This window comes from Schistosoma mansoni, chromosome 5 (assembly GCF_000237925.1).
Source record: "Schistosoma mansoni strain Puerto Rico chromosome 5, complete genome".
NCBI classification, from domain to species: Eukaryota; Metazoa; Platyhelminthes; class Trematoda; order Strigeidida; family Schistosomatidae; genus Schistosoma; species Schistosoma mansoni.
This window is the reverse complement of record NC_031499.1, coordinates 5120188-5136293: the sequence shown is the minus strand read 5'-3', so window position 1 is coordinate 5136293 and position 16106 is coordinate 5120188. Positions and strand designations below refer to the sequence as shown.

Sequence of the window (16106 nt, the reverse complement as noted above, 5' to 3'; positions counted from 1 at the left end):
GATGGACAAAAGCTATGTTTATGATTTATGTATTTTATTTTATTTATAAACATAAACATTGGTACAAGGAAGAACCAGATACATATGCGCCGCGCAAATCAAATGAGATTTGTGTGAGGGCTGCGATACTGCCCAGATGCCCAGACTGAAGCAGGTGGTTTTCTTAGGGGGCCACACCCGGAGCCTTCGACCTAAAGGTCTGATCCACAAGGCAGTGCATGCAGTGCGATGCAGTCCCACGGTAGACGGTGACCAACAATTGGTTCATACGCCATTCGTTCCTTCACGATACTGGAGCCCATGTGCACTATTGGTTTGGAATCAGGGTTTTCCAACTCCCCTAGGTGGACTATCCGTGTCCACCAACTCGGTTAAAGTGCCGGACATTCGCTTTTCGTCCTCTCGATTTTGTAAACAACACCCCCGCCACGAGAAGGCAGTGAGTAGGACTTCCCTGGCAGAGGCTATATTATGCATGGCCATGTGAGAGTATTTCCAGAGGGAGAGCGGACTCTCCCCACTCTCGGCCATACCAGGGCATTTGGGGGTAGTTATTGCCAAGTTCAGTAAATGTTCAATAGTTAAATGAAGACAAAATTTTGGTGCAATTGTATTTTCTGAGCTGAATTGTTTAGTATTGGAGCTTTAATTGTTGTTTTGAAAAAGAGTAGCAATGCTCACTTTGAGTACAAGTGAGCTAATCCACAGTTATTCCACAAATTTTACATATTAATGGTTGTTTGTTATTGGTTGCTTTCACGTGTTCTTGCATTTACGTTAATTGGATTTTCTGGTTTACTTCTGACCATGTGGTTGACTGACTTTGCATATAGGCTGGTAAATAAATTGAAACTATGTCAATGTGTCTATAGATTGCCGATTGGTTTCAATGTCAGGCTTCTAGAAATTCAATGGCATTACCAAAGCTTTTCCGATTCACAATTTCAGAATCCCTTCAATCGAATTCATGTCTACCATTGTCCATGTTCACTGCTAATCTGTGTTTATGTATGCGTAGGTGAAGCGCGGTGTCTATTTTGTTCAGTGTAACATTTTTCGCAGTTAGGGCAACATACTTTGTAGATGTTGGATTTGTCTTATTATGTTATTGTTTTTCAGTCTACATAAAATGTAACAAAGTGATTGTGCTGGTTTATAGGCATCGTTGGTTCCAAAGGGCTTTAGAATTCTTGTAATAATTCCTGAGAAACTTACCACATATGGTAAGACGATCTTCTTTTAGGTTAACTTTTTGACAGTATGTCGGATTGTTCAACATTTTTTTTATTAAAATTGCTTGAGTAAGTATTCGTACGCAAGACAGATAGATGATGAATTTCATCGATTTTTCAAATAGTTTAAACCTACTTTATGTCAGAATACTATACAGTTGGTGAGTTGATTAAACAACGATCACTGTAAAAGAAAAGATGCAGATAACTCACAGTCTACAATTTATTTAAGACTAAGTAGGGTGACATGAATATGTATCAAGTTTTAAATAAAACTACCTGACATGAAGCTGGTTCTGTCTATGTATTCCATACCAAAAGATTAAGCATAAGTCGTTATGTAAAACAAACAGATCATTAAGGTAACGATTGATAGTGATGTTATGTTACATCATACATAATACATAGAATAACACTGAGTTAAATTTCACTTGTAGTAATACATGACCAGAACACACTGATATGAAGGTACTTTCAGTAGAAAATCAGATCTCTATAATCCGAATCTTGAATGCTATTTAAGATATCAAACAAATAAAATTTGTAGTGTATCCAAGAAAAATGATTGAGAATGGGAGAAAAAGAGTTATATGTGCTTACTTTAGAAGTATCTATCACAGTGGTAGTTTTTCGTAATTTAGCTGATGCATCATAAACATGAGGTAAATCATCATCATTTGACTGAGAATCAGATGATCGATTATTCAAAGCTTTACGTAAACGTTCCATAGTTTTCAACGCATTCTCTTCAATTCGTGCTTGACGTACATTAGATGCAGTCGATGGATCAGTCAGAAGTTTTTCGATTAATAAAACATCGGAATTGTTTACATCATCATTTCTAATTTGTTCCTTTGAGAATAAAAAGAGAAAAGAATGACGAAAAAATAGTGTCTAATTCAAACATTGTTGAAAAAGAAGATAAACTAGCGATATATTTATGAAAATTTATTACATCCTACCTTCTTAATCTATCATGATGTCAGTTACATAAAACCTCAGATAATTAACCATTAGCACAAGTATAAAACATTAAACTTTAAAACATAATTACATAAAATATCTATGACAGTAACGTTGTATCATTATTGCGAACCGAAGATTGAAAGGTTAAAAATCAACCAACTTTCAACTATATTAACTGCTGAAGTCATAAAGAAAAATTGCAGCTCAATCGGATGTTTTTGGTGTCGTTTAATACGATGAGATAGAAAACTTAACTGAGTTTTCATTGGCATTATGAACAACATCATTATTGCCTACCTTGTGTGAAAATGGATTTATAATTTTAAAATTATTATTATTTGAACACATAAATATTGGTACAAAGGGGAACCGAATACACATGCGCCACACTAGTCACTTGCTTTGTGTGTGGACTGTGATAATGCCCTGGTGCCCAGACCGAAGCAGGGGTTTGTAATTTAACCATTGCATAACGACCAAGTGTTTGTAGCTGAATCTGAAGGGTCTAGTTTCGATTCCTAGTGGGGTCATTGGTGGGCACTTACGAGTAGTTCTACACTAGGAAGAAACGGGTGTCTGGTGAATCCTAGCTCCCAATGGTATCCCACAACTGAGATCTTAATCTGTGACAAAGACGACTTACATACATTACATTATGTGTGACATAAATTTGGTTTCAAGCAAAACGATCTTCTACAGATTAGTGAAAATTAAAAAATAATGGCAAAGTATAATTCGGCATATGTAAATCAACTTTGGCTAACAGGTATGAATGTTCGAAAACAAGAATGTATCTTGCATAAACTCAACAGTGTACACATGACTTACGGATTGTTTAGCATCGTTCTGTTCAGGAGATCCTTAAAAACAACAAAATAGAAAATACAGATAATAATAACAACAATAAATAAGCTGTTCAAAAGAAAAATTCTTTCTTACAAGTTAGGTTATTTTGTTCACAAAGGTATAGTTAAAAGGATGTCTCAGATGGTTGAATCTAGCCGACAATAAACCCAGTGTTAGCAGGCCAAAGATTGACCCACTTTTTAACCAATCAACGTTAAAAGATAAACCAGAAAGACTAGAATATTTTTGCATGTAATTTATAAATTTGCATTGTGATTATTGCTGCCATTCAACTTGTTTTATTTTGGACTATGATTACGTACTCCACCAAGCCGTGTTCTGATTTTGAGGACTAGTTAGTTGAAGCAGAATGTGCAAAGAATACTGAGCAATAAGAGCAGATGAGTCGTACAAAAAAATTTTAACACCCTGAATCTAAGTTATTAACTTGTTGCTACCTGTCAACGAAGCGTACCTGGAATTTTGAGAGGACGGACACTTTCTGTAGGATTCAAAGCTATGTCCGAGACGTAAACATTAAATAATTATGGCTGTGACGGTAAGACTGAGATATTTACAATTGATTGATAACTGAGTAGTGTCCAATATAATGTTCGTTTGGCTCGTTAGTACTTATTTACTGATCAGGTTGTGATTTCACCACTAGTTCAACTGACTCGACGTCGCATATTTGGTAGTTAACACGAAACCCTGCTCTCCCTAGTTTTTCTGATGACCAGCAAACATCAGTAAATAAGCTGTTCAAAAGAAAAATTCTTTCTTACAAGTTAGGTTATTTTGTTCACAAAGGTATAGTTAAAAGGATGTCTCAGATGGTTGAATCTAGCCGACGGAAAGGCGGCCTGCTTAAACATCTGGGCTACCTGTTTCCCGTCATCTATATATTTCAACAAGTTATCTAATATTGTTTGTTTTAATACATCATTATGGCTATTAAGCACACAAACTATGCAGGTGCGTTTCTAAAAACTGTACAATCTTTCGCTGTAAAGGTTACAAAAGGCCTAATCAGAGATGTCGTATTTGCTGGGAACATGCAGCAAAAAGAATATACATTATTCATATGTCGATTGACTGAACTGCTGACATCCAACTGGCGATCACTGAATGTTTATCATCAGGAACAACAAAGAAATAAGAAACGTAAACATGTTGAAATACTTTATGCTGAGAATTCGATTTTGTACCAAATAATATAATATTGAATAAAGCTAATAATAATAATAATAATAACAATAATAATAATAATCAGTAAGGCGTATCTGATCGCAGTAGGATGCGGACCCCATCACTAATTGGTAACGTTTCTGACTACGATAATGAGTGATACCAACTCAGATTTCATACACCATTATTGCCCTCAAACTAGCAGGTACACCTTGTTAACGAGCATCAAAAAGTAGGAAACCAAACACTAGAGTATACTGTTGATTGGCTTCTATTACCTAACACCAAAATATGGTGAATTTGATATCTTTGAATCATTCAGATTAGCAGCTACATTGCAACTAGGTCAACAGAATCCGATCAGCACTGACGAACTAGACAAACACGACGTCAGTTAGTAACATTATTAATACTATGGCTGCTTTTCCGAAATCCACGTTGCCAAGTTGTCATGTCCTATGGCCCGTCAAATAACACGTGACTAAGTCGCTAATCTGAATACCAACTTCTATGATCTTATCCCCATGCTAAACCATTGACATGGCGACCGATACCAGTAACTATAAGTCAACTCTAATTCTCCAATATAGTGGCTTCTCGTCTTACTTGTTTGTTCAGTCGAGAACACAAATACTACCCTACGTTATATGAATATATATTTCAAACACAAGTGGTTTATATACAAGCAGACCAGATAGCATCACACCATAAAATGAAAAATAATAATTATACAAGATCAAACTGAAAGTGGCTGTGATTATGGGATAGTGTAACTAGTAAATTGAGAATAAATCAAGAATGGTAAGTTGTATAACAGTAGTCAATGGGTCAAATGAAAACTTGTGATTAAAGGAATACGAATATACACAATATTATTGTATATTATATTTACCTTCCGTTGTAAAGTAAACATTCGTCCACTCAGAACGTCGATTGATCAGATCAAAAATCACATCGACACAATCCAATCCAATCAATTCAAATAACTTTAAACAGAGAGAATATGACAAAAAAAGCATCGAGGAATGTTATACGATAAGCAAAGATATGCAAATATAAAAATTAAAGATAAAATCCATTAACACATATAAAAAGATAGACTTGCTTGTTATATTTATGTGTAAACTAGGACAATATCAGGGTGCTTAAATCGAAACAGGTGGTTTTCTCCGGAGACCACTCCCTAGCATTCCAATCTGAACGCTTAATCCACAATGCATTGAAGTAACGTCAAGCTCATAAGCTAATAAGGATCCTGCAGCCAATGTACACCATTGGTTTGGTGTCAGGGTTTCAAAACTACCCTAGTTGGGCACTCCTAATCCACCATCATCATTAATAATGTTGTTACCTCTTCTGGCCTGGAACTTGGTCTGATAATCTTATCTACGTGTTAACGAAGTACGGAAACTTGAGCCGGTGTACATACGTAGCAGGTTCTACGTTGCGACTGACTAAACCCGGTTTAAGAGTCAGATGTTCGCTTCCCATTATCTTACTTTTGTGAACAATATTTCCGATGCATGAAGAGAATTTCCTGCCAGAGGCTATAAACGCATGGCTGCATCAGAGTATTTCAAGAGGAAGAGCAGACTCCTCACTATTGGTCGCACAAGGTCACTTGAAGGTAGGAGTTTACGATTATCGGCTTTAAAGCATAATGAGGTTTGATAATAATACTCGACTGGAGATAAAGAGATAGATGAAGTAGGATTTTAAAGCTGTAAACTACTGGTTGAAACCCAAGTGTCTTAAGAATTATGCCACCACCCGACATGCAAAATATCTTCACCATCCTAAGGCATGTCATCCATTGCCGACCATTGGTTACGATAATCGTACGGACCCCAGACAAGTAGTGTGCACCTACAAACATAATTCGAACCAACAGTCAATCGCTTCATGAACTGATGCCGCAGTTTGGTCACTCCATTCATAACTTTCTTTCAACCTTTAGACCAGTAAATATCAACCGTATAGACAATAGTTGAAAATACTTAATACATATCCCGAACACCTTAGTCGATAAAAACGTGATTATCTCATCAACCAATTTTTATTATAAATAAGGGTTATAATTTATTGAAGTGACGTTCGAGTTGATATATTTGACAGTATAAAAACATGCTAGTGTATATCCAATTTATAAAATAAAAGTCGATCATGAGTTTGATTTGTAGGAATTTTGATTGTCTCGTTCACGTTAAGGTCTTTAATTGATCAATTTCTCTACTAGTATATGTTACACCCTAAAAGGATTGCCTCCAAACTGCGACTTCATGAAGTACTTTTTTGTAAAGCTGAAAAGTGACTAATACAAGCCAACAGCTAACTGAACTCATGAAAACTATGTTGGGTGTTTGTAGAGAAAAGTTATGAGCTTTAACTCACCTTAGCGGTTGCTATTGTGTGAAGACTATATAGGCTATCCTAATTTCCGAACAGACCAAATTATCCATTCTTCTCAAGCCATATTTTCGCTTATTAACCCTAAATGTTTTTATATGATCGTATGTGTGTGTTAATTACTTACCCTATTCATTATGTGTCTGTAACTTGTTTTTATTTGACCAGAATATCGATTCACGCTTGATTAAATGAGAGTTAGCTCATTCGCTTTCACTACGCGTCGTTTCGCTCTCTCCTCTTGACTTCGTCTCTTTAGTCGTCTGTCTGGATCAACGACTGTATGAAACACACGATCCGAACTTCACTCTCATATTTGTACTTGAGTTATTTAATTCCGTTACTCACTAAGTCAATGATTATATACGGGGGTAGCCAGGATGCATATTTTGATAGCAATCATCGTCCCATCTAATTAGCTTCAAAATAAAGGGCCACCAAACAATGACTGTCTGGAAGTATGAAAATCTGAGTGCATGTGTAGACGTGTATATTTAACTAACACGTATCATATACGACGAATATGTGCATTTTGGATTTTACCACTAGCCATAAAATCCTATCTTATTTAGCTTTATTTAATTTATGATTTATTTACCTCTTCTTGTACTTGATCATTTGATTTTGATGAAGTTAAAATATCAAATATCATTTGAATAAATTGCTCATTTGTAATATCTAACTGTTTAGCTTTACAAGACAATTTTTGTGTTAAATTAATTAAATTAGTTGCTTGTAACGATGTAGAAGTACAGGCGGAAAAAAGCGAAGATGAGGTTCCAGGTTGATTAGAATTTCTTTTGTGATCTTGTTCTATAAGCGGAGTAAGGAGAAGTCGTCTGAAATAGAATAGAGAGGAAAAAAGATTCATGGCATAATATAGCAAACTCCACTCTATAGTAATAATAATTATTGTGTTTATTTGTGATCAATTTCCAGAGTTTTAGTGAGAAGCCAAAATTAATGGGGCTTAACCAGGTAGGGAATGAGCCACTTACTAACTGATGACACCAAAAGATGACAAACAAATATCGCAAATTGATTGAAATTAGAAATGTGAACCAATGGATAACGGCTTAGTAGCATAAATGTTATCCATTCGTTGGATAACTTGAAGGGCGAACTCCCGTTGTAGCAAATGAAGTAGATAGGTTGGTTTCGAATGGTTGAAAATAAGTATTACTAAACGGGTTTATAGAGACCTATATTTTACAGTTTATACCACCGACTGATTTTAGTCAAACAACCACTGAAGACCAGGAGGCAATAGGAAGCTGTTTTGTCCTAGTATAAGACTTCGCAGCAGTGATCACCCATGACACCATTACTGAAGACCAAACTCGGGACTTTCGTTCTCGCACATGAGCGCTTAATCTCTAGAACGAGGAATTAGTACCCAGACTTTTACATGTTTAACTTCAATCAATCAGTAATATCGTGCAACCATCTAATGTACTTGGTAGCTGACTGTCTCACTTGATATGGTTGAACTTTAATGGTCACTGCTTCGCACTAGAACACCCTGATGGGCTCTTGGATGCGCATTTATAAGTCCCGTACTAGAAAGAAACAGCTATTTAGTACTTCCTGATTCTCAGTTGTTGTTTAAATGAGATCAGTTCATGATGCTAAGTTAAGCCACCACTCTACCTCGGTACAATGGGGTCGTTGAAAAGCACATCTTACAAATTCAGAATAGAAAATGAAGCACCAAATTGTTAAGCGCTTTCAGTGCTCAGAGTGCAAGCTTTCCAACCATCTATTTTACAATAAACTAAAGTGCCACTATTCGTTACAAATCAGAAATAAAAAATCAACAGTGCAGTAAGCCAACTATCAAGATAATTAATGTCTGATATTAACACATTTACCAGGTACTTAGGTATGAGGCACTAAGTGTGAGGACCAATGATGTTACCTGGTTTTCCAAGTTGAAGTAGATACGGTGGGTGTTCGAACATGTGACTTAGTAGTTGAAAGTTAAACGCCCTAACCATTAAGCTACCGCTTCACTAAGTGAAAATTAAGAATAATAATAATAATAACTGATTTGTAAATAACTTACCTTAATGGATCAGTTATTTCAGTATCGTGAAAACCATTTGTTTCTTTTATATTTTCATTTTTTTCTTTCACATTATGAACCACTGAAGATTTTTTACACGTACCACTTTTCATTATGATTTTCTTATGTTTTTGAGTATTGGTCGCAGATTTTGTGATAAACTCATCACTTTGATAAACCACACGACAATAACGGAAAAGTTGACTAAATTCATCTTGATTGGTTGTTTTAAACGGATGAAACGCTAGTATCCCACCTAGACATTTACATACTTCTGTCCAAGCAACATCAACATCATCAGCACCAGAACCACCGATCTTACTCAAAACTTTTGTTTTTAAGTTTTTGACAGAACAATGACGATGTATGTCCATCACAGAAACGCCTCGATTTAATAATTCCATCAGTTGTTGACCCATATCCCCTAATAAAATAAACATTGCACATGTACCAAGCTCTTTGATATTAACTGAATCTTTTCCAACCAGGTGTAAACAAGATTCTCTGAAACGATCAATACGACTATCAAGTTCAGATTTTAGAGGTGCAGAATAATTAGGAGGCATTAATTCGTGAAATTTCTCTCGAAGACTTTTACCCTTTATACATTTCAAATCAGCATAATTTCTTTCTCCAAGAAAATTTGGAAAATTTCTGCTAGAACAAGATTGAGTGGAAGATTCATTTAAATCTTGCAACGTATTATTATCAGATCCCAAATTAACCATCTATCAGGTGATCTGTTAAAACTAAAAGAAGGAATGTATATGGCATTGGTGGAAACTGAAAATTACATTTACTGCGCAAATCGATATCTTATTCTCTAAAATTGGACATCAACTCAAAACAAAACTCTGCCTATTTGAAGTAATTTCCTTGACAAATATTATAACTTCCCTCACAAAAATACCTATTTCGCTTAGATAATAACCTAAGGTCAAACAATAGTGTGGTGTTTGTGTGAAGTAATGATTCTTTTGTACTTGATGTCCGCCTGAATTCTTAATACAATATGTTTATTTAAGCTTATCTAGTCTTACTTGTTGTAAACTGTACTATTTCGTGAATTCCTAGTTTGTATAAAGATTTAAATACTTCTAAACACCACAAAAAGTCAAAATGTTAAGTACCAACTACATAAAGTTGTCTGTCGGTAACAGTCTAGAAATACGATGGAAGCAACGCTAATCTTTGTAATTTTCACTGAAAGGAATTAAATGACGTTGTAAATTATCAAATGTAATGCTGTTAAGTTTCTGAACTAGATGGTTCAGGATTAGTTTGATGGGAAGTAGGTTTAGGAGATAAAAAACGTACAGTAAATGGTTGAAATGAGATCTCATGTATGGTCAAATTTATACTTAATTGAGAACCTTTTATAACAGAAATATAGTCACCAACAAAGACTTAACACGTTTCAACAACCAGTAAGAACTAAGAAGCGATAGACAGCCGTTACGTCCTTATCAATGAGTGTCTATGACTCCACCTGCGATCAAGTTCAGGACCTTCAGTCTCAAGGGAAAAAAACTGTCGAATCAACCGAAGTTTTTTACCCGGAAAGCGGTAGTAACTTCTGTTAATCAGCCTCGAGTGGGAACAGATAAATGCTCTAGAAAACAAAGTCACCGACGAAATAGCGTTTATTGACTTTAACCAGGCTATTTATGAGGTACCCCAGTTACAAGTTATACCTGGACTCTTTAAACCTGGGATAACAAACGCTAAGCTTGTTATCGAGTTTGCACAGGATAGGGTGCGAAGTGATGGTGAACGGAGAACTATCAGAGTAGTGGTGTTTGTATGAACTAATGATTTATTTGTACGTGATGACTGCTTGGTTTCGAATTCCAAATGTTCGTGCTCATCTAATACTTCTCGGTTAATTTGCGTTATTCCTGGAATTTATAGTTTGCATAATTCAAATACTCTTAATTATCATAGAAGCTTATTGAAAACCCTCTTAAAAACGGTTTAGGATGGTTAGTTTTACTACTTACCACTTTCAGAATGGTAACAGAGTTACGAGAAAACACATACATAAAGGCCAATAAATTAGAATCATGCTTTTTCTAGATGATCAACTAATGTGTTTCAATGTCGATATTGTTAGCACATTGTCCTAGAAAAAAGTCCTCAACAGTATATCAGGAAGTAATTACGTTCCTATTGATAGGGACCCAATCTCCCTATTTTGGGGAAATCGCTACAGAAAAGTCTTGGAGTAAATTTCGGTCTTCCCTTAATATTCCCACAGAATGTTAAAACACTTAGGGTTTTCCTTTAAATTTCCCCAAGATAATGAGATTGGGGACATTGACTATAACACTACAAGAGGTCTTGCAGTCACCAAACTCGCATCAAAATCATAAGTTCGTGTAATTTTCAGTTCTTAGTGGACTTGTGCTTAACCTGAAGATACTTTGTGGGTTGGGGGAGTGAGAGTAGAGTGAGAGAATCAGGAAAACAAAATAGAAAGTGAGTCGACGACTTAGCATGTGCACAGAATGAACCTACTTTTGAGAATGCAAACTATATATTAGAAATAACACAAGCTTAAGTTCGAGACAGATCAATTATCCGAACTAGAAGCTGATGACTTACTGTTCCGAGTATCCTATTTTCACGTTATTTCAGAAGTCCGCCTGACCTTCAGTTCACAACTAGTATCAAACTTTGTTAAGTATCCACAATACTTTCAATATACTCGAAATTATTTAAATTTTCGGGCCTTTATTTCTCGAATAGAAGGAACTTCCGCCTATTAGGCTTCCACATCTAATAGTGTTCAACTGCCATTCCCTACAAGTTGGAACCTCGTTACATGAAATCCCCTAACAACTAATAAAGCTGAAGACAGCGTTCTCAGTAGTTTGCCTGAGCCGATCTGGATATCATTTGGCATCATGAATCACCGTCTACTCCAGAGATGTATATACAGAGCAACCGATGTTTCGGGTATCGTGAAGGATGTATACTTGAACCTGCTCTAAACTTCAATGATAAGGTTATTGTCTGAGATTTCAGTTACCCTTGAATAAACTGGTATACTGAAATTTGTCAATCACATTATGATGGATATCCAGCAACAATTAACACTTACTGTCGGTCATAGCATATTAGTGCTAAAAGGAGGCGTGATATTTGATCCAGTACTTTGTAGAGATATCATCCCACTGTACAAGTACCATGAATTTGAAAGCAGTGACCATAAAATAGTAATTAGTGCTCTCCATATTTCTCCCTCGTATAACCGACTTATGCGAAATGCCTGTCAATATAGAGATTCTAGACAAGCTTAATGGGACCTCTTGCACTCCTTCCTAAGACTCTGGGACTGTGATATCTTCTTGTCAAATAATAGTCCCGTAGATGCCAATAATACATTCTACTTGATCACTAACTCTTGTTTGGACCCTCGCACCTCCCTTGAAACGCACAGGTTCGATAAACGTAACGAATTAATATACCAAATAAATATCGTGTTAAGATTATTAGTCAAACGGTTCCTCAGTATTTGTCCAAATAACTATAATTTTTAACCAAACTAAAGGGGAGCACATGTTAAAAGCCATTATTGAGGAGCCGTTACCACGTAATACTAGCTCAAAATTACAAAACTTAATTATTTTCAATAAAAGCGTTAAAGCAACTCATAATGTTGATATACGATGCATCTTGAGTATTAGTACTTTTAATTACGACTCTAAAACTCCTGAGAAACCTTTCAGTGTCAATTTTGCGAATGGTGACAAATTCTTAAATGGCACTGTTACAAGAGTCATGTATGTGACTAGTGACTCAGTAGAATATAACTCCTTCACTTGCTTGAAAATTAGTAAGGCTATAAATACACTCAAAGTTTAGAGAGGTCATCTAGTAGACGGGATTTCATCCTTTCTATACTGATATGGTGGCCCAGAAACTCCACTTCTTCTTCGAAAGCTGTTTACTCTCTTTATGGAAGCGGGTACTCACCTTTACTGTTGGAAAATAGCGTATATCATACCACGTTACAAATCTCGAGATAAGACTGACATGAACAATTATCGGCCCATAAATGTTACTAGTTATGTCTAGGATTAGCCCCCGAATGCCCCGGTACGGCAGAGAGTAGGGAGAGTCCGCTCTCTCTCTCTACGAAATTGAGAGGACGAAAAGCGAATGTCTGACGCTGTAACCGGGCCGGTGGACACGGAGAGTCCACCTAGGGGAGTTGGGAAACCCCGATTCCAAATCAATGGTGCACAAGGGCCCCAGTACCCTAAGGGAACAAATGGAGTATAGATCAATTTTTGGTCACCGACTACATGGGATTGCATCTCATGATGCTGCTCCACTGTTTGTGGGTTAGACATTCAGGTCAAAAGCTCTGGATGTGTCCCCCCAAGAAAACCGCCTGCTTTGGTCTGGGCACCCGGGCAGTATCACAGCCCACACACAAATAAAATGAAATGCCGATATTCACTAAAAATACTATTTACGCTCCGATTAAAAGTCAAACAATTCACGTTTATATTATTTACCACGTCACTTATCCACTCTATTTTATTCCCGATTTGTGTATCTTTACTTTTCAACTTATGCAGCAGCTCGCCCATGGTGGAAACTCTGTTCTGTCATTATTATTATAATCTAAATGATCTCCAGCCATTGTCTGGTTGAAATTGAATGCTTCCATCGAATACGTATGTTAAACCAGTCTCTCTGAAACCACGTCCATCATTCTAACTGGCTTCCTTCAACGTTAGCACACTAATGCGGATCGGACAATAGATGAGGCTGGCTGTCTTTAGGAAGTCTTAATATCGACGTTTGTTGTCTATCCCTGAGTCGTATTCCAAACTCTGGTGAAGTACGACAAATTTGCTCTCCATCTGTTTATCCGGGGACCCTGTGTCACCTTCGGCTGGTCTTGCTGGCTTTGGTGTCGCACTAAGCGATATAGCTGAGACAGCATTATTCGATTGGATCCCCATTACCAGTCGGTTACAAGCTGTTAGATTAAAAAGCTCCATCGAAGTAAGAAGAAATCGGTGTGAGAAACGATGTCTTTCTGTCATCTCCGCCCGTGCTCGGACAGATTGCAACCCGGATGCGATCAGGGATGAATTTTACCAGTTAACTGTTCTCTCCCAGAAAGTGCGTTTGACAGATATTGTAGTACTAGCTGGAAACTTGAATGCTCAGGTCGAGCGTTTAGGCACAGAAGAGAGTCGTTTAGGTGGTCAATGGGGACTTGTTGGTCGCAGGACGGATAACTGGCACCGTCTACCGCAACTGTGCACAGACCACAACCTGTTTCTGGCTAGCACTAACTACCGGTACAGTCATCGCCGGTGTGCCACCTGGCATCCTCTCTCTGCATCTTAGGTCTGGGCTCAGAGTGATCACATCGCGATCAGCTACCGCTGGCGTGGTTGTGTACAACCCTGCCACTCCTTTGGTAGTACCTATCTGGAATTTTATCATGCCCTGGTTTGCGCCAATCTTACCTTACTTTTCAATGGTCAACGAATCGATCGTCATCAACGGGTTGATGTTAGCAAATTGGTTGCAACTTCTGTTGCAAGTAAGTATTGAACCGAGCTAGCTTCTAGCCTAGCCACCATCTCACCGAAAATTATAGATGAGCATTGGTTGCAACTTCATGACGCCATGAAAATGGCGAGTAAAGTCGCTTGAGGCTTCGCGGAACGTCTCGCTTATAAGCAATGGGTTTCTTCAGGCTCCGGGTGACTGTGAGCTTGATCACAAACGAAGGATGTTACGTAATGAGATTGGGCAGAGCTTGCGTAAAGACCGAGAAGCCTGGCGGTCGGAGCGTACTAATGAGTTGGAAGCAGCAGCTGCATCTGGAGACTGCCAGAAGCTATTCCAATTGATTCGAGCCACTGACAGTAAGAAGTCTGGTGTAAGTGAAACAATCTGTGAGGATGACGGGATGCCAATCACTAACATCCATCGACGTCTTGGACAATGGGTAGAGGTTTTTGAAGGGCAGTTCAACTGGTCTGATGCTTCGGCAACATCGGTCAGACTGTCCTGCCCTCCATGGCCCGTGACGACCGACCCACCAAATAAGGTGGAATTCAGCAAGGAAATCCAACTCTTGAAACGTTACAAATCACCGGGCCCAGATGACTTACCTCCAGCTCTTTGTAAAGATGGTGATGACTTTCTGGCTAAAAGATTGACTGAGTTGTTTGCGAAGGTTTGGGAAGAAGAAAGTGTTCCAACATCATGGAATGAGTCGATAGTTGTCCCTATCTTTAAAAAGGGTTCACATAGTTTCTGTAACAACTATCGGGGGATAAGTCTACTTCCGATTGCGTCCAAACTATTGGCTTCTGTCATTCTTCGTAGGTTGTTTAAAACCCGAGAACGATTGACTCGCGAGGAGCAGGCTGGTTTTCGTTCTGGTCGAGGATGCATTGATCACATCTTCACCCTCCGCCAAATGTTAGAACACCGTCATACTTGTCGCAGGCCAACAATCGTAGTGTTTCTTGATGTCAGGGCTGCCTTCGATTCGTTGAACAGGACTTTTCTCTGGGATTGTCTACTGAAGAAGGGTGCGCTTCAGACGTTTATTAACATCTTAAAGGCCCTGTATGCAAACACCTTAGGCAGAGTGAGGGCATACAACCACCTTTCTCCATTGTTCCATTCAAGCAGTGGGGTTAGACAGGGTTGCCCAACCTCGCCATTCCTCTTCAACTTTGCCATCGATGACATTCTGGAAACAGCTCTGATGGATGTAAGTAATGGTCGTGTGGATCTGTTGTCTGGGAAAAGACTTCTCGACCTCGAGTATGCGGATGATATTGTCTTACTGTGCGATAATGACCAAGGCATACAATCCGAACTTAATTAGTTGGCAATCAGTGTCCGCATGTACGGTATATGCTTTGCACCTTCGAAGTGAAAAGTAACTCTACAAGACTGGCAGGATTCTAATCCTGTACTCACCCTGGGAGGTGAACAGATTGAAGTAGTTGAGATGCTTGTGTATGTAGGTAGCTACATAAGTGCTGGTGGTGGCGTGACTGATGAGACCGATGCACGTATAATGAAAGCCAGAGCGGCCTATGCCAATCTGAGCCATCTTTGGCGCCTTCGTGATGTTAGTCTGGCTGTAAAAGGTCGGATCTACAACGCGTCTGTGAGAGCAGTTTTGCTCTATGCTTGTGAAACCTGGCCTCTCCGAGTTGAGGATGTTAGACGACTCTCTGTATTCGATCATCGTTGTCTCCGAAGGATTGCTGACATCCAGTTTCAACACCATGTTAGTAATGCAGAGGTTCGGCGTCGTGTGTTCGGGTGCAGAGACGATAATTCAATTAGTTTCACCATCTCGAAATATCGACTTCGGTGGCTTGGACATGTTCTACGGATGTCGT

At 38.1% G+C, this 16106-nt stretch overlaps 1 protein-coding gene across 1 annotated transcript in view; it reads right to left on the bottom strand.

Moving 5' to 3' along the window:
• Smp_156920 (putative activating signal cointegrator 1 complex subunit 3, helc1) overlaps positions 1-9431 on the bottom strand; it is a gene marked incomplete at both ends in the record, with an annotated part of 89004 nt that extends 79573 nt beyond the window's left edge. The window contains 5 exons of the mRNA XM_018797713.1: positions 1833-2084; positions 3027-3058; positions 5125-5218; positions 7237-7477; positions 8704-9431. Of these exons, the coding sequence (XP_018652727.1) occupies positions 1833-2084; positions 3027-3058; positions 5125-5218; positions 7237-7477; positions 8704-9431 (1347 nt within the window). The remainder of the gene's footprint in view (positions 1-1832; positions 2085-3026; positions 3059-5124; positions 5219-7236; positions 7478-8703) is intronic.
• Positions 9432-16106: the final 6675 nt, after the last annotated feature.